Genomic DNA, 21,434 nt, shown 5'->3' on the forward strand with positions numbered 1-21,434 from the left:
TCATCAGACCAGACCATCCATACGTTTGACCTGACTGTCTCAGCAATGTTCCAGTACTTTACCAAGATGGCGCCAAATTTGCATCTTCCTGAAATTCTACACCAAAGGAGTGGAAAATATCCTAATTTTTATCCCTAAATTATGTGAAATGACAGAAAATTGTGGAAAATTGCACATAATGTACCCAAAACGCACTTTGGGTTATCTCGAATGAACGCAAAACTCAGGTACGTTCTTCACATTCAAAAGTCGCCAACCAAAGGAATGGTTCATATTGGGAATTTCTCTAATGGCACATTTTCTGCCAGAATCTGTCCCATACAAGACCTTTTATGCTCGAACAGCTTCAACTCCAGAAAATGTAATAAATGACACAATGGCGTTACCTCTGACATTTTGCAACGTATGCATAATGGAAAAATACCTAAATTACACAAGCTTTCCATAAAACAAGCATGGTCTTACTTTTCACACGCTGTGCTGACCTGCGCCCTGAGCAAATAAGGGAAGGGCTCCATGTTAGATTGAATGTGCTGCCCCCGAGCAGCCATGAACCTGCGATGCCCTGTTGGCAGCGCATTCAATTGAAATATGGATCAGCTGTTTAAAAGCTTCTCCGCGTTTCACAGTGCAGGCGGCAACCCACCTACACTTTTAAGGGAGGTTAGAGATCCCCTTGCAGTCGTATCAGGTGAGTGGCTGAACCCGCATTCAGGGCAATGCCTGAGGAGGTCTTTGGACCCTGTTTCTCCCCCTCGAGAGGGCTGCTGTGAGGAAGCGCACTGAAAGTGCACTACCTTTTTGTGGCGCACTTTCAGTACACCTCTTAAGGCATATATGTGTATGTGCCAAAGTCGGTAATATGGCACCAGCGCAGAGGCAAAGTGAATCCCTCATTTACATGGAGCTACGCCCCTATGCAAATGTGGACACGCCCTCTCATGATAGCACTGGAGCAACTTGTGTCCCAGCACTATCTTTATTAAAGATGGGGACACACAAGCGTCTGCGGCTCCTTCTGTAATACCATTGTGCCCGGGGGAGCTCGAAGCGGGCACACATGACTGTTGCGCCCCCTGGGCACAATGTATAAAACGGTTCTAGGTCGGCAATGAAGATACAATTCATCCATGTACCTTTGAATGTTTCCCGGGTGCTACTGCTGCAGTGAGTGATTCCTGGGCGGCACAAGTGAAAAACGCCATAGCAAGCGACTTTGCCGTAGTTTTTGCAAACCTCGCAAATGATGGAACTCCCTGAAAAGAAAAGAAAAGAACGTTTATATTATTAGATTTTGTGTGTTGTTAGATTTTACATTATGCAAATATTTTGGTACTGGGCCCAGCATGTTTGTCAAAAACGTATATTTACGATATGTGTTGGCTCCGAGAACGTCTTCAAAGGTAAACCCTGGTTCTACTGTACAACATATTGTGGAATATACATTGGTATTCGATTAAACCACACCTACATTTCTCTTTTTCAGACTATTGTCCAGTCTGGGGACTGTGTACATTAAATGATGCTGAGCCACAGGCTGGTGAATAATGTTGTATACTGTATGCAAGCACTGGCAATGCTAATAAGTCTGGCTTATAACTGAAAGTTCCTCTTCGGTCACTGATGTATTTTAGAAAACACACTAAGTCATCATGAATGCACTCTGTCACTCATTCCTGGACTGATAGATCGATTCATTCATCCAATGGGTCATTCTTGTATTTAGACAATTATCCACCCACAATAAAACATACTGACATATGCCAACATGCACGAAGATTAAAAAGAGCGCACATAGAAAAGTGAAAACATACCACCCCCTAAACTTGGTGAGAAAATGCAAATATACTATTGAACATTGCCAGAGGTGGTCATCTTTCAATGGTGATGTACACAGTGTGCAACTGTTTTACATTTTAAACATAGATGCACCATGAAGTAACAATGTGTTGGCCACCTTGGAGCAGTAAAAGCAATGACACAATGTGCACAATACAATCTTAAAATGCTAAAGCCATATTAAGCCTAGGTGGCCGGCATAACACTTCTAAATATGTTTACCATCTTGGAATTATGAAACAATGATATACTATAGACAATACCATTTCAAGATGGGCAACCATTTTGGAAATAGTGACAACAGCGGATGCAGCAAATGACATTGTGGGTCAAGCGAGCAGCCGGTTGGAGTGTGCGTGAGCTGCAGGACACTCATGAAAAAGAATGAAAGAAATGAAAGCGGGCCTATGAAATAAAAACATGGAAAAAGAATTGATTGGTCACCAACCCGGACAAAGAAGTGCCCTCATTTTCAGATGGATGTGCACATATGATCAGGGCCTATTGGAGTTAATAAATGTATTTCACAATACGTAGGCCAGGCCTACTCCCTTTGTAATGTTTAATAATAAACATATCAGACCTGTGGCATTTGTCATAACGTTTCCCAATGAACCAATCAGGACCACAATCTTCATTATTGAGTCATTGCCATAATAAACTGAGGCCTCCTGTCTTGCACATGAGCCAGCCGCCACCATCAACACTCAAAGAATAACAAATATGTACAAACTGACACTTAGCAAAGCAAGAGAAAACCCCCGTGGAATCGGCCTAACAAGGATTATCACGATGCGAATCTTGAACCTCAAGTGTTTGTCCAAGGGGATACCCAAACTGCACCCCTTGATTACAATGTTCATCTGTGATAGTCTTTGTAAGAAAATATCTATCTGCAGCCTTAAACTAAGTGTAGGGACTATCCACATTTAAAGGCCCGATGGCATTAACCAACACTTTTCATAATAAATAAGCCAGGCTTACTGCCTTTGTCAAAACTTTTCATAATAAGCATATCAGAGGCGGATTAAATGATTGCTGGAATGTTGTGCCGACACTGGTCCTCCCACTCCATTCCATAATCACCATAGGACTTTGAGAACCCACATTCCACAATCACTTTCAGACTATAAGCACCCACATTCCACAGTCACCTTTAAACTTTGAGCACCCACATTCCACAATCACCTTCAGACTTTGAGCACCTACATTCCACAATCACCTTAAGACTATGAGTACCACATTCCACAATCACCTTAAGACTTTAAGCACCCACATTCCACAATCACCTTCAGACTGTGAGCACCCACATTCCACAATCACCTTCAGAAAAGGAGCACCCACATTCCACAATTACCTTTAAACTTTGAGCACCCATATTCCACAATCACCTTCAGACTTTTAGCACCCACATTCCACAATCACCTTCAGACTATGAGTACCCACATTCCACAATCACCTTAGAACTTTGAGCACCCACATTCCACAATCACCTTCAGACTATGAGCAGCCACATTCCACAATCACCTTCAGACTATGAGCACCCACATTCCACAATTACCTTTAAACTTTGAGCACCCATATTCCACAATCACCTTCAGACTTTTAGCACCCACATTCCACAATCACCTTCAGACTATGAGTACCCACATTCCACAATCACCTTAGGACTTTGAGCACCCACATTCCACAATCACCTTCAGACTATGAGCACCCACATTCCACAATTACCTTTAAACTTTGAGCACCCGAATTCCACTATCGTCTTCAGACTTTAAGCACCCAAATGCCACAATCACCTTCAGACTGTGAGCACCCACATTCCACAATTACCTTTAAAATGTGAGCACCCAAATTCCACAATCTCCATCATACTATGAGCACCCCATTCTACAGTTACCTTCTGACTATGAACACCCACATTTTACAGTCCCCTTCAGACTTTGAGCACCCACATTCCACAATCCCCTTCAGACTTTGAGCACCTCATTCTCCAGTCACCTTCAGACTATGGGTACCCGCAATCCACAATCACCTTTAGACTTTGAGCACCGACATTCCACTATCACTTTCAGACTATGAGCACCCACATTCCACAATTACCTTTAAACTTTGAGCACCCACATTCCACAATCACCTTCAGAATATGAGCACCCACATTCCAAAATCACCTTCAGACTTTGAGCACCAACATTCCACCGTCACCTTCAGGCTTTGAGCACACCATTCTACAGTTACCTTCAGACTATGGGTACCCACATTCCACAATCACCTTCATACTATGAACACCCACATTTTACAGTCACCCTCAGACTTTGAGCACCCACATTCCACAATCACCTTCATACTATGAGTACCCACATTACATAATCACCTTCAGACATTGAGCACCCACATTCCACAATCACCTTCAGACTATGAGCACCCACATTCCACAATTACCTTTAAACTTTGAGCACCCATATTCCACAATCACCTTCAGACTATGAGCACCCACAGTCCAAAATCAACTTCAGACTTTGAGCACCTACATTCCACAATTACCTTTAGCTTTGAGCACCCACATTCTACAATCACTTTCATACTATGAGCACCCACATTCCACTGTCACCTTCAGACTTTGAGCACCTCATTCTACAGTTACCTTCAGACTATGGGTACCCACATTCGACAATCACCTTCATACTATGAACACCCATATTTAACAGTCACCTTCAGACTTTGAGCACCCACATTCCACAATCACCTTCAGACTTTGAGCACCCCATTTTACAGTCACCTTCAGACATTGAACACCCACATTCCACAATCACCTTCTGACTTTGAGGGTATAGAGCGGGAATATCGACGTCAAAATATTGTGTTACATAAATATCTCCGCGGAAATAGTGACAAGAAGAAATATTGACAACAAAAATATAGTTTGACTAGAAAATCGACTGACAGGTAAGTAATATCGATAACAATAATATAGTTGTAATAAATATTGTTTACAAAAATATAGTTAACAAAAATATCTAATTTATAATAATTATAAGTATTTTAGTGTTTTTAATGAGTATTATTTGTCAATTTATTATATGTTGTAGCATTTTATTAGTTATTAATGTATTTTATGTTGAATGTTGTGTTATTAGTTCCGTAGCGGGTTGTGGGTTTATAGGGGAATAGGGTGGGAAGTAATTTAAATATATTAAATTAATTTATTAATTAATGTGTTAATTTAATATAAATTGTTTAATAATTATGTGTTAATTAATTTAAATTAGTTAATTGATAATAAATTATGTTAATTAATTATGTTAATTGTTTAATTAATTTTACGTGTGTGTAGTGGACTTTATAACAGAAAATGTTGTGAAGTAATTAAATTGTTATTGAATAATTATTAAATGAATTATAAATTAATCATAATTAAATAATTATTAATTGTAAAAGAGTAAATACATTTAAGATTGTGTTGTGGTGTTTATAAGTGTATATGGTGTGAAAGCTGTCAATTAATTAATTAATAAAATAATTTAAAAATACATTAATAATCATTAATTAATTAGTAAATATTAAATGTAATTGAGTGATTAATTGTAGGTGTGTAGGTGTTTGTTAATAATAATATATTTAAATGTATATATTAAATATGTGTATAATCTAAAATAAATGTTATACTAAATTTGATAGATGGATTTTATTTTGTTTTGAGTTCCAGCGCTTTCCCTACTGTTATACCCTGTGGAGTGGGAATAGTAATTGTTATTCCTACGCTATCCAGCGCTTTCCCTACTGTTGCACCCTCTGGAGTGGGAATAGTAATTTTTACCCCTACGCTATCCAGCGCTTTCCCTACTGTTGCACTCAGTGGAGTGGGAATAGTAATTTTTACCCCTACGCTATCCAACGCTTTCCCTACTGTTGCACCCTTTGGAGTGGGAATAGTAATTTTTACCCCTACGCTATCCAACGCTTTCCCTACTGTTGCACCCTTTGGAGTGGGAATAGTAATTTTTACCCCTACGCTATCCAGCGCTTTCCCTACTGTTGCACTCAGTGGAGTGGGAATAGTAATTTTTACCCCTACGCTATCCAGCGCTTTCCCTACTGTTGCACTCACTGGAGTGGGAATAGTAATTTTTACCCCTATGCTATCCAACGCTTTCCCTACCGTTGGACCCTTTAGAGTGGGAATAGTAATTTTTACCCCTACTCAAACCAGCGCTTTCCCTACTGTTGCACTCACTGGAGTGGGAATAGTATTTTTTCCCCCTACGCTATCCAACGCTTTCCCCACTGTAGCACCATTTGGAGTGGGAATAGTAATTTTTACCCCTTCGCTATCAAATGTTTTAACTATTAATGTTATAATATTTTTATTAAATGTATGTCTTTTTATTGTTATATACTTTTATGTGTTAAATATATGTATATGTACACATTTATTAAGTTTATTTTGATTACATTTAGTTAATTTGTCATAAATAGTTAAAATATAAAAGTAATGTGATGTATTTTGTTAATAATAGTTATATTTTTTAATTATTTAATTTAATTCATAATAAATATTAAAGTCGATATTTTTTACATCTATATTTATTACATCTATATTTTTGAGTCGAGATTTATGTGCTTACCTGTTTAGGTATAGGGAGCCGATATTTTTTAAACGATATTTATACAACTATATTTTTGTAAACTATATTTTTGTTACCGATATTTTAACATGGAACCGTTTTTGAGCACCCACATTCCACAAATACCTTTAAACTTTGAGCACCCACATTCCACAATCACCTTCATACTATGAGCGCTCATATTCCACAAACACCTTCAGACTTTGAGCATTAACATTCCACAATTACCTTTAAACTTTGAGCACCCGCATTCCACAATCACATTCAGACTATGAGCACCCACATTCCACAATCACCTTCAGACTTTTAGCACCCATATTCTACAATCACCTTCATACTATGAGCACTCACATTCCACAATCACCTTCAGACTATGAGCACCCACATTCCACAATCACCTTCAGACTTTCATCACCCACATTCCACAATCACCTGCAGACTATGAGCACCCACATTCCACAATCACCTTTAGACTTTGAGCACCCACATACCACAATCACCTTCAGACTATGAGCACCCACATTCCACAATCACCTTCAGACTTTGAGCACCCACATTCCACAATCACCTTATGACTATGAGAACCCACATTCCACAACCTCCTTCAGACTTTGAGCACCCACATTCTAAAATCCCCTTCACACTATGAGCACTCACATTCCACAATCACCTTCAGACTATGAGAACCCACATTCCACAATCACCTTCAGACTTTGAGCACCCACATTCCACAATCACCTTCAAACTATGAGCACCCACATTCTACAGTCCCCTTTAACTATGAGCACCCGCATTCCACAATCACCTTCATACCCAGAGCACCCACATTCCACAATCATCCTCAGACTTTGAGCACCCACATTCCACAATCACCTTCAGACTATGAGCACCCACATTCCACAATTGCCTTTAAACTTTGAGCACCCACATTCCACAATCACCTTCAGACTTACTTTGAGCACCCACATTCCACAATCACCTTCAGACTATGAGCACCCACATTCCACAATCACCTTCAGACTTTGATCACCCACATTCCATCGTCACCTTCAGGCTTTGAGCACTCCATTTTACAGTTACCTTCAGACTATGGGTACCCACATTCTACAATCACCTTCATACTATGAACACCCACATTTTACGGTCACCTTCAGACTTTGAGCACCAGCATTCCACAATCACCTTTAAACTATGAGCACCCATATTCCACAGTCCCCTTTATCTATGAGCGCCCACATTCTACAGTCACCTTCAGACTATGAGCACCCACATTCTACAGTCACCTTCAGACTATGAGCACCCACATTCCATCGTCACCTTCAGACTTTGAGCACCCACATTCTACAGTCACCTTCAGACTATGAGCACCCACATTCCATCGTCACCTTCAGACTATTAGCACCCACATTCCACAGTCACCTTCAGACTTTGAGCACCCACATTCCACAATCACCTTCAGACTTTGAGCACCCCATTTTACAGTCACCTTCAGACTTTGAACACCCACATTCCACAATCACCTTCTGACTTTGAGGGTATAGAGCGGGAATATCGACGTCAAAATATTGTGTTACATAAATATCTCCGCGGAAATAGTGACAAGAAGAAATATTGACAACAAAAATATAGTTTGACCAGAAAATCGACTGACAGGTAAGTAATATCGATAACAATAATATAGTTGTAATAAATATTGTTTACAAAAATATAGTTAACAAAAATATCTAATTTATAATAATTATAAGTATTTTAGTGTTTTTAATGAGTATTATTTGTCAATTTATTATATGTTGTAGCATTTTATTAGTTATTAATGTATTTTATGTTGAATTTTGTGTTATTAGTTCCGTAGCGGGTTGTGGGTTTATAGGGGAATAGGGTGGGAAGTAATTTAAATATATTAAATTAATTTAGTAATTAATGTGTTAATTTAATATAAATTGTTTAATAATTATGTGTTAATTAATTTAAATTAGTTAATTGATAATAAATTATGTTAATTAATTATGTTAATTGTTTAATTAATTTTACGTGTGTGTAGTGGACTTTATAACAGAAAATGTTGTGAAGTAATTAAATTGTTATTGAATAATTATTAAATGAATTATAAATTAATCATAATTAAATAATTATTAATTGTAAAAGAGTAAATAAATTTAAGATTGTGTTGTGGTGTTTATAAGTGTATATGGTGTGAAAGCTGTCAATTAATTAATTAATAAAATAATTTAAAAATACATTAATAATCATTAATTAATTAGTAAATATTAAATGTAATTGAGTAATTAATTGTAGGTGTGTAGGTGTTTCTTAATAATAATATATTTAAATGTATATATTAAATATGTGTATAATCTAAAATAAATTTTATACTAAATTTGATAGATGGATTTTATTTTGTTTTGAGTTCCAGCGCTTTCCTAACTGTTATACCCTGTGGAGTGGGAATAGTAATTGTTATTCCTACGCTATCCAGCGCTTTCCCTACTGTTGCACCCTCTGGAGTGGGAATAGTCATTTTTACCCCTACGCTATCCAACGCTTTCCCTACTGTTGCACCCTTTGGAGTGGGAATAGTAATTTTTACCCCTACGCTATCCAGCGCTTTCCCTACTGTTGCACTCAGTGGAGTGGGAATAGTAATTTTTACCCCTACGCTATCCAACGCTTTCCCTACTGTTGCACCCTTTGGAGTGGGAATAGTAATTTTTACCCCTACGCTATCCAACGCTTTCCCTACTGTTGCACCCTTTGGAGTGGGAATAGTAATTTTTACCCCTACGCTATCCAGCGCTTTCCCTACTGTTGCACTCAGTGGAGTGGGAATAGTAATTTTTACCCCTACGCTATCCAGCGCTTTCCCTACTGTTGCACTCACTGGAGTGGGAATAGTAATTTTTACCCCTATGCTAATCAACGCTTTCCCTACCGTTGGACCCTTTAGAGTGGGAATAGTAATTTTTACCCCTACTCAAACCAGCGCTTTCCCTACTGTTGCACTCACTGGAGTGGGAATAGTAATTTTTCCCCCTACGCTATCCAACGCTTTCCCCACTGTAGCACCATTTGGAGTGGGAATAGTAATTTTTACCCCTTCGCTATCAAATGTTTTAACTATTAATGTTATAATATTTTTATTAAATGTATGTCTTTTTATTGTTATATACTTTTATGTGTTAAATATATGTATATGTACACATTTATTAAGTTTATTTTGATTACATTTAGTTAATTTGTCATAAATAGTTAAAATATAAAAGTAATGTAATGTATTTTGTTAATAATAGTTATATTTTTTAATTATTTAATTTAATTCATAATAAATATTAAAGTCGATATTTTTTACATCTATATTTATTACATCTATATTTTTGAGTCGAGATTTATGTGCTTACCTGTTTAGGTATAGGGAGCCGATATTTTTTAAACGATATTTATACAACTATATTTTTGTAAACTATATTTTTGTTACCGATATTTTAACATGGAACCGTTTTTGAGCACCCACATTCCACAAATACCTTTAAACTTTGAGCACCCACATTCCACAATCACCTTCATACTATGAGCGCTCATATTCCACAAACACCTTCAGACTTTGAGCATTAACATTCCACAATTACCTTTAAACTTTGAGCACCCGCATTCCACAATCACATTCAGACTATGAGCACCCACATTCCACAATCACCTTCAGACTTTTAGCACCCATATTCTACAATCACCTTCATACTATGAGCACTCACATTCCACAATCACCTTCAGACTTTCATCACCCACATTCCACAATCACCTGCAGACTATGAGCACCCACATTCCACAATCACCTGCAGACTTTGAGCACCCACATACCACAATCACCTTCAGACTATGAGCACCCACATTCCACAATCACCTTCAGACTTTGAGCACCCACATTCCACAATCACCTTATGACTATGAGAACCCACATTCCACAACCTCCTTCAGACTTTGAGCACCCACATTCTACAATCCCCTTCACACTATGAGCACTCACATTCCACAATCACCTTCAGACTATGAGCACCCACATTCCACAATCACCTTCAGACTTTGAGCGCCCACATTCCACAATCACCTTCAAACTATGAGCACCCACATTCTACAGTCCCCTTTAACTATGAGCACCCGCATTCCACAATCACCTTCATACCCAGAGCACCCACATTCCACAATCATCCTCAGACTTTGAGCACCCACATTCCACAATCACCTTCAGACTATGAGCACCCACATTCCACAATTGCCTTTAAACTTTGAGCACCCACATTCCACAATCACCTTCAGACTTTGAGCACCCACATTCCACAATCACCTTCAGACTATGAGCACCCACATTCCACAATCACCTTCAGACTTTGATCACCCACATTCCATCGTCACCTTCAGGCTTTGAGCACTCCATTTTACAGTTACCTTCAGACTATGGGTACCCACATTCTACAATCACCTTCATACTATGAACACCCACATTTTACGGTCACCTTCAGACTTTGAGCACCAGCATTCCACAATCACCTTTAAACTATGAGCACCCATATTCCACCGTCCCCTTTATCTATGAGCGCCCACATTCTACAGTCACCTTCAGACTGTGAGCACCCACATTCTACGGTCACCTTCAGACTATGAGCACCCACATTCCATCTTCACCTTCAGACTTTGAGCACCCACATTCTACAGTCACCTTCAGACTATGAGCACCCACATTCCATCGTCACCTTCAGACTATTAGCACCCACATTCCACAGTCACCTTCAGACTTTGAGCACCCACATTCCACAATCACCTTCAGACTATGAGCACCCGCATTCCACAATTACCTTTAAACGTTGAGCACCCACATTCCACAAACACCTTCAGTCTATGTGCACCCACATTCCACAATCACCTTCAGACTTTGAGCACCCACATTCCACAATTACCTTTAAACTTTGAGCACCCACATTCCACAATCACCTTCATACTATGAGCACCCACATTCCACTGTCACCTTCAGACTTTGAGCACCCCATTCTACAGTTACCTTCAGACTATGGGAACCCAAATTCCACAATCACCTTCATACTATGAACACTCACAATTTACAGTCTCCTTCAGACGTTGAGCAGTAGCACCCACATTCCACAATCACCTTCAGACTTTGAGCACCCACATTCCACAATTACCTTTAAACTTTGAGCACCCACATTCCACAATCACCTTCATACTATAAGCACCCGCATTCCACAATCACCTTCAAACTATGAGCATCCACATTTCTCAATCACCTTCAGACTTTGATAACCCACATTCCACAATTACCTTTAAACTTTGAGCACCCACATTCCACAATCAACTTTATACTATGAGCACCCACATTCCAGAAACACCTTCAAACTTTGAGCACCCATATTCCGCAATCACATTCAGACTATGAGCACCCACATTCCCCAATCACCTTCAGACCTTGAGCACCCACATTCCACAATCACCTTCAGACTATGAGCACCCACATTCCACAATCACCTTCAGGCTTTGACCACCCACATTCCACAATCACCTTCAGACTACGAGCACCCACATTCCACAATTACCTTCAGGCTTTGAGCACCCATATTCCACAATCACCTTCAAACTATTAGCACCCACATTCTAAAGTCCCCTTTAGACTATGAGCACCCACATTCCACAATCACCTTCATACCCAGAGCACCCACATTCCACAATCATCTTCAGACTATGAGCACCCACATTCCACAATCATCTTCAGACTTTAAGCACCCACATTCCACAACCACCTTCAGACTATGAGCACCCACATTCCACAATCACCTTCAGACTATAACTACCCACATTCCACAATCACCTTCAGACTATGAGCACCCACATTCCACAATCACCTTCATACTATGAGCACCCACATTTCACAAACGCCTTCAGACTTTGAGCACCCACATTCCACAATCACATTCAGATTATGAGCACCCACATTCCACAATCACCTTCAGACTTTGAGCACCCACATTCCACAATCACCTTCAGACTATGAGCGCCCAAATTCCACAATCACCTTCAGACTATGAGCACCCACATTCCACAATCACCTTCAGACTTTCAGCACCCACATTCCACAATCACCTGCAGACTATGAGCACCCACATTCCACAATCACCTTCAGACTTTGAGCACCCACATTCCACAATCACCTTCAGACTTTGAGCACCCACATTCCACAATCACCTTCAGACTAGGAGCACCCACATTCCACAATCGCCTTCAGACATTGAGCACCCACATTCCACAATCACCTTTAGACTAGGAGAACCCACATTCCACAACCTCCTTCAGACTTTGAGCACCCACATTCTACAATCACCTTCACACTATGAGCACTCACATTCCACATTTACCTTTAAACTTTGAGCACCCACATTCCACAATCACCTTCATACCATGAGCACCCACATTCCACAATCACCTTCAGACTATGAGCACCCACATTCCACAATCACCTTCAAACTATGAGCACCCACATTCCACAATCACCTTCAGACTTTGAGCACCCACATTCCACAATCACCTTCAGACTATGAGCACCCACATTCCACAATCACCTTCAGACTATGACTACCCACATTCCACAATCACCTTCAGACTTTGAGCACCCGCATTCCACAATCACCTTCATACTATTGGCACCCACATTCCACAATCACCTTCAGACTATGAGCACCCACATTCCACAATCACCTTCATACTATGAGCGCCTACATTCCACAAACACGTTCAGATTTTGAGCACCCACATTCCACAATCCCATTCAGACTATGAGCACCCACATTTCACAATCACCTTCAGACTTTGAGCACCCACATTCCACAATCACCTTCAGACTATGAGCGCCCAAATTCCACAATCACCTTCAGAGTATGAGCACCCACATTCCACAATCACCTTCAGAGATTGAGCACCCACATTCCATAATCACCTTCATACCATGAGCACCTACATTCCACAATCACCTTCAGACTGTGAGCACCCACATTCCACAATCACCTTCAAACTATGATCACCCACATTTCTCAATCACCTTCAGACTTTGAGCACCCACTTTCCACAGTTACCTTTAAACTTTGACCACCCACATTCACCTTCATACTATGAGCACCCACATTCCACAAACACCTTCAGATTTTGAGCACCCACATTCCACAATCACATTCAGACTATGAGCACCCACATTCCACAATCACCTTCAGACTTTGAGCACCCACAATCCACAATCACCTTCAGACTATGAGCACCCACATTCCATGCTCACCTTCAGACTATGAGCACCCACATTCCACAATCACCTTCAGACTATGACTACCCACATTCCACAATCACCTTCAGACTTTGAGCACCCGCATTCCACAATCACCTTCATACTATTGGCACCCACTTTCCACAATCACCTTCAGACTATGAGCACCCACATTCCACAATCACCTTCATACTATGAGCACCCACATTCCACAAACACGTTCAGACTTTGAGCACCCACATTCTACAATCCCATTCAGACTATGAGCACCCACATTTCACAATCACCTTCAGACTTTGAGCACCCACATTCCACAATCACCTTCAGACTATGAGCGCCCAAATTCCACAATCACCTTCAGACTATGAGCACCCACATTCCATAATCACCTTCAGACAATGAGCACTCACATTCCACAATCACCTTTAGACTATGAGAACCCACATTCCACAACCTCCTTCAGACTTTGAGCACCCACATTATACAATCACCTTCACACTATGAGCACTCACATTCCACATTTACCTTTAAACTTTGAGCACCCACATTCCATAATCACCTTCATACCATGAGCACCTACATTCCACAATCACCTTCAGACTATGAGCACCCACATTCCACAATCACCTTCAAACTATGAGCACCCACATTCCTCAATCACCTTCAGACTTTTAGCACCCACTTTCCACAGTTACCTTTAAACTTTGACCACCCACATTCACCTTCATACTATGAACACCCACATTCCACAAACACCTTCAGACTTTGAGCACCCACATTCCACAATCACATTCAGACTATGAGCACCCACATTCCACAATCACCTTCAGACTTTGAGCACCCACATTCCACAATCACCTTCAGACTATGAGCACCCACATTCCATACTCACCTTCAGACTTTGAGCACCCACATTCAACAATCACCTTCAGACTTTGTGCACCCACATTCCACAATCACCTTCAGACTATGAGCACCCTCATTCCACAATTACCTTTAAACGTTGAGCACCCACATTCCACAATCAGCTTCAGTCCATGAGCACCCACATTCCATAATCACCTTCAGACTTTGAGCACCCACATTCCACAATTACCTTTAAACTTTGAGCACCCACATTCCACAATCACCTTCATACTATGAGCACCCACATTCCACTGTCACCTTCAGACTTTGAGCACCACATTCTACAGTTACCTTCAGACTATGGGTACCCACATTCCACAATCACCTTCATACTATGAACACTCACAATTTACAGTCACCTTCAGACTTTGAGCACCCACAATACACAATCACCCTCACACTTTGAGCACTCACATTCCACAATTACCTTTAAACTTTGAGCACCCACATTCCACAATCACCTTCATACTATGAGCACCCACATTCCACAAACACCTTCAAACTTTGAGCACCCATATTCCACAATGACATTCAGACTATAAGCACCCACATTCCACAATCACCTTCAGACCTTGAGCACCCACATTCCACAATCACCTTCAGATTATGAGCACCCGCATTCCACAATCACCTTCAAACTATGAGCACCCACATTTCTCAATCACCTTCAGACTTTGAGAACCCACATTCCACAATTACCTTTAAACTTTGAGCACCCACATTCCACAATCACCTTCATACTATGAGCACCTACATTCCACAAACACCTTCAAACTTTGAGCACCCATATTCCACAATCACCTTCAGACTATGAGCACCCACATTCCACAATCACCTTCAGACTTTGAGCACCCACATTCCACAATCACCTTCAAACTATGAGCCCCCACATTCTACAGTCCCCTTTAACTATGAGCACCCGCATTCCACAATCACCTCCATACCCAGAGCACCCACATTCCACAATCATCCTCAGACTTTGAGCACCCACATTCCAAAATCACCTTCAGACTATGAGCACCCACATTCCACAATTACCTTTAAACTTTGAGCACCCACATTCCACAATCACCTTCAGACTTTGAGCACCCACATTCCACAATCACCTTCAGACTATGAGCGCCAACATTCCACAATCACCTTCAGACTTTGATCACCCACATTCCATCATCACCTTCAGTCTTTGAGCACTCCATTTTACAGTTACCTTCAGACTATGGGTACCCACATTCTACAATCACCTTCATACTATAAACACCCACATTTTACGGTCACCTTCAGACTTTGAGCACCAGCACTCAACAATCACCTTTAAACTATGAGCACCCATATTCAACTGTCCCCTTTATCTATGAGCGCCCACATTCAACAGTCACCTTCAGACTATGAGCACCCACATTCTACAGTCACCTTCAGACTATGAGCACCCACATTCCATCGTCACCTTCAGACTTTGAGCACCCACATTCTACAGTCACCTACGGACTATGAGCACCCACATTCCATCGTCACCTTCAGACTATTAGCACCCACATTCCACAGTCACCTTCAGACTTTGAGCACCCACATTCCACAATCACCTTCAGACGATGAGCACCCGCATTCCACAATTACCTTTAAACGTTGAGCACCCACATTCCACAAACACCTTCAGTCTATGATCCCCCACATTCGACAATCACCTTCAGACTGTGAGCAACCACATTCCACAATTACCTTTAAACTTTGAGCACCCACATTCCACAATCACCTTCATACTATGAGCACCCACATTCCACTGTCACCTTCAGACTTTGAGCACCCCATTCTACAGTTACCTTCAAACTATGGGTACCCAAATTCCACAATCAACTTCATAATATGAACACTCACAATTTACAGTCACCTTCAGACTTTGAGCACCCACATTCCACAATCACCTTCAGACTTTGAGCACCCACATTCCACAATTACCTTTAAACTTTGAGCACCAACATTCCACAATCACCTTCATACTATGAGCACCCGCATTCCACAATCACCTTCAAACTATGAGCACCCACATTTCTCAATCACCTTCAGACTTTGAGAACCCACATTCCACAATTACCATTAAACTTTGAGCACCCACATTCCACAATCAACTTCATACTATGAGCACCCACATTCCACAAACACCTTCAAACTTTGAGCACCCATATTCCGCAATCACATTCAGACTATGAGCACCCACATTCCCGAATCACCTTCAGACCTTGAGCACCCACATTCCACAATCACCTTCAGACTATGAGCACCCACATTCCACAATCACCTTCAGGCTTTGACCACCCACATTCCACAATCACGTTCAGACTTTGAGCACCCACATTCCTCAATCACCTTCAGACTATGAGAACCCAGATTCCACAATCATTTTCAGACTATGAGCACCCACATTCCACAATTACCTTCAAACTTTGAGCACCCACATTCCACAATCACCTTCAGACTTTGAGCCCCCACATTCCACAATCAACTTCAGACTTTGAGCACCCACATTCCACAATCACCTTCAGACTATGAGCACCAACATTCCACAATCATCTTCAGACTTTGAGCACCCACATTCCTCAATAACCTTCATACTATGAGCACCCACATTCCACAATCACCTTCAGACTACGAGACCCACATTCCACAATCACCTTCAGACTTTGAGCACCCATATTCCACAATCACCTTCAAACTATTAGCACCCACATTCTAAAGTCCCCTTTAGACTATGAGCACCCACATTCCACAATCACCTTCATAGCCAGAGCACCCACATTCCACAATCATCTTCAGACTATGAGCACCCACATTCCACAATCACCTTCAGACTTTGAGCACCCACATTCCACAATCACCTTCAGACTATGAGCACCCACATTCCACAATCACCTTCAGACTATAACTACCCACATTCCACAATCACCTTCAGACTTTGAGCACCCGCATTCCACAATCACCTTCATACTATTGGCACCCACATTCCACAATCACCTTCAGACTATGAGCACCCACATTCCACAATCACCTTCATACTTTGAGCACCCACATTCCACAAACACCTTCAGACTTTGAGCACCCACATTCCACAATCACATTCAGACTATGAGCACCCACATTCCACAATTACTTTCAGACTTTGAGCACCCACATTCCACAATCACCTTCAGACTATGAGCACCCAAATTCCACAATCACCTTCAGACTATGATTACCCACATTCCACAATCACCTTCAGACTTTCAGCACCCACATTCCACAATCACCTGCAGACTATGAGCACCCACATTCCACAATCACCTTCAGACTTTGAGCACCCACATTCCACAATCACCTTCAGCCTTTGAGCACCCACATTCCACAATCACCTTCAGACTAGGAGCACCCACATTCCACAATCGCCTTCAGACATTGAGCACCCACATTCCACAATCACCTTTAGACTAGGAGAACCCACATTCCACAACCTCCTTCAGACTTTGAGCACCCACATTCTACAATCTTCTTCACACTATGAGCACTCACATTCCACATTTATGTTATGTTATGTTATGTTATTGGTTTTTGTACCGCGCGCAGCTGCCCCAGCAAAGGGGCGTCCTGGTGCCAAGAAAGGTATACACAACATCACAAAGCGCAACTGATCAAGGAGTATTAATTAAAAAGAAAGGTTTTAATGGCGCGTCTGAACTGGAATAGATCCTCCATAGCTCAGATTTCACTGGGAAGAGAGTTCCACAATTTGGCCGCTACTACTCGGAAGGAGCGGCCACCCATCCGGCACAACAAAAAGCGTGGAACAACAGACAGATTCTGTCCCATCGATCTCAAGGATCGAGAGGGCACATATGGGGTTAGTAGGTTCATCAGAATAGGTGGGGCCATACCTTTCAAAATTTTAAAAGCCAGGCAGAGCACCTTGAACTCGATCCGACGAGCAACAGGCAACCAATGAAGCGATTGCAGTGCTCTAGACACTGAGCAACGCCTGGGCAACCCTAGTACAGCTCTTGCGGCGGCATTCTGCACTCGTTGCAACCGCAAGAGTTCTGCCTTGTCCGAACCTGCTAGCAGGACACTGGCATAATCTATCCTGGATAGTACAGAGGCCTGAACCACAAGCTGTCTAGTGGGGGCATCGAAAAATTTCAGCACCGGCCTGATACCCCTGATTATGCCAAAACAGGAAGCAGCCACCCTCTTAGATTGGCAGGTAAAACTAAGTGTGGAATCCAGCCAGACCCCAAGATTTTTTATCTCCATAGCAGGAGATGGGATCAGTCCGAGTTCGGGGGGCCACCAGTTGTCATTCCACCATCCAGGTTGCTTCCCAACCACCATCACCTCGGTCTTCTTAGTGTTCAATTGGAGACAATTTTGGTTCATCCAATTGGCCACCGCACGTAGCCCCTCACAAAAATTGTGGGCGTCCACAGCCGAGTCCCCACTTAATGTGACCGCCAGCTGCGTGTCATCCGCATAGGACACCATTGTCAGGCCCCAGCGTTTGACTACCGCAGCCAGCGGACTCACATATAGATTAAAAAGAGTGGGGCTCAAAGATGATCCCTGTGGAACTCCCAAGGTGAGCGGGTGAGAGGTGGATTTACCAGGTGGTATCGCAACCTGAAAAGATCTGTTAGAGAGGAAGGAGCGGAACCACCCTAGAGCCAAGCCCTTGATCCCCGCTTCCTCTAACCGCCGCAACAGGATCTCGTGGGATACCGTATCGAAGGCGGCACTCAGATCTAACAACAAGAGTGCCGCTGTTCGACCGGTATCCAGCACGGAGCGCAGATGTTCGACCATGTATAACAAGGCAGTCTCCGTGCTGTGGCCTGCACGGAATCTATTTTGCGTAGGATCCAAGATGTCAGCTTTGGCAAGATGGTCGGCCAGGATCCTATTCACGTGGGCTTCGGTGACTTTAGCAGCCCACGGCAGCAGTGAGATGGGGCGATAGTTCTCGGGCTTTATAGGATCGAGGGTAGGCTTTTTTAGTATGGGTGTGACTACCGCTTGCTTCCACTTGGTGGGCACCATCCCTGAGGCCAGAGACATGTTGATAAGGGCCAACAGGGGTGAGCGACATGTTGCCTGCATGGTTTTAAACTGGGCTGGTATGAGGGGATCTGCAGGGGAGCCAGATTTAATTTTTTGGCTCAGTAGATCAAAACCCTCCTCAGAAAGGGGGGCCAACATATCCAAGGTCAAAGCATTGCGCTTTGACCAGACAACTGAGTCCGCGTGGTGTATGGTAGTTGGGAAGGTGCGATAGATTCCTTGCACCTTTTGGACAAAGAAAGAGGCCAGACTCTCGCAATGAGAGTCTGTGCAGATTTCTGCTGCAGAAGCTCTCTTAGTCTTAAGGTCTTTTAGGACCTTAAAGATAAGTTTAGAGGGATTAGGGCTGTTCCGAAACTCCTGTGCATAATATGCGGCACGTGTTCGACAGACCGCTCTATGATATGCCTTGGATAGAGTAAGGTAGCAGGTTTTAAGCATGGGATCATAGGCTTTCCTCCATTTCCTTTCTGCTTGCCTACACTCTCTCTTAAGAGACGCCAAGGTCTCGTCATACCACGGGCTATGGGCCTTAGTACGGACCTTGGAGCGTACTTGAGGAATAAGCGAATCCAAGGCCGTTCCAATCCAGTTGCAAAAAGAGTCATACCCGCAGTCAACATCCAAGACGGGAGGTAAAGGTGTCTTACCTAGTAAAGAGTAAAAATCTTCTAGTTTTAGTTTACTCCACTGGCGAGAGAGAGAAGTTTTATTCTGTGCCACAAAAATAGGATCTGCCACAGGAATAGCTGCCTTCACCAACATGTGGTCCGTCCATGTCAGCTGGACAGGTGGGCACATAATTATGTCCTCTAAGGTGGTAAAGAACGGATCCAGTATGTGCCCGCCTGAATGGGTGGGGGACGTCACTCTCTGAAGGAGCTGCAAGGATTCTAAATCGGCTAGGCACCTCTTGATAGCGGGATGGGATGTACAATCGAAATGCAGGTTAAGGTCACCTACTACATTAAAATTCGCACAGCCAAGAGCTTCTATACTGATGACGTCCGGGAGAGCGGCCCTAAAGGCGGCATCGCAGCCCGGAGGCCGGTATATTAGGAGACCTGAAAGGCTGTAAATGTGTAAATGTATAGGCATTTATATAGCGCACTACTTACCCGGCGGGTCCCAAGGCGCTTCGACCGCTGCGAAACCCTTCCTGGCTTCCCTGAGAGATGGTCCCTTAATGGGTATCTCCAGGGTGAGACCAGGCATCCCCGGCGGTCTGGTGGGGCCGTTAGTGAAGATGAGGCAAGCTAATGCCCAGAGTTGCCGAGTGTGATCGCTGATCAGAGTGGGCACCGAGGGGAGAGAATTATCGAGTCCGCTGACCCTGGTCCAGAAACCTGCCGCGCCAGGAATCGAACCCTGGTCCCGGGCCGTCCTCTGCTCTCGGGTCTGCCGCCTCTAACCAGTGAGCCACACTACTTCACTGTCTAACAGTGGGAAAGAGTGGGAAAGAGAAATTCTAAAGCAGGCACATTCACAGCCCAGGAGCACCCACATTCCACAATCACCTTCATACCATGAGCACCCACATTCCACAATCACCTTCAGACTTTGAGCACCCACATTCCACAATCACCTTCAAACTATGAGCACCCACATTCCACAATCACCTTCAGACTTTGAGCACCCACATTCCACAATCACCTTCAGACTATGAGCACCCACATTCC

The 21,434-nt window shown here is 42.5% G+C and overlaps 1 protein-coding gene across 1 annotated transcript in view; it reads right to left on the reverse strand.

Moving 5' to 3' along the window:
• Positions 1 to 20,520, reverse strand: part of LOC147689528 (uncharacterized) — a 185,709-nt gene extending 165,189 nt beyond the window's left edge. Inside the window, exons 1-2 of the mRNA XM_086937854.1 lie at positions 20,406 to 20,520; positions 1,137 to 1,256 (exon numbers count right to left, since the gene is read on the reverse strand). Of these exons, the coding sequence (XP_086793980.1) occupies positions 1,137 to 1,256; positions 20,406 to 20,520 (235 nt within the window). The remainder of the gene's footprint in view (positions 1 to 1,136; positions 1,257 to 20,405) is intronic.
• Positions 20,521 to 21,434: the final 914 nt, after the last annotated feature.

The sequence above is a fragment of the Lissotriton vulgaris genome, chromosome 9 (assembly GCF_964263255.1).
Source record: "Lissotriton vulgaris chromosome 9, aLisVul1.2, whole genome shotgun sequence".
NCBI classification, from domain to species: Eukaryota; Metazoa; Chordata; class Amphibia; order Caudata; family Salamandridae; genus Lissotriton; species Lissotriton vulgaris.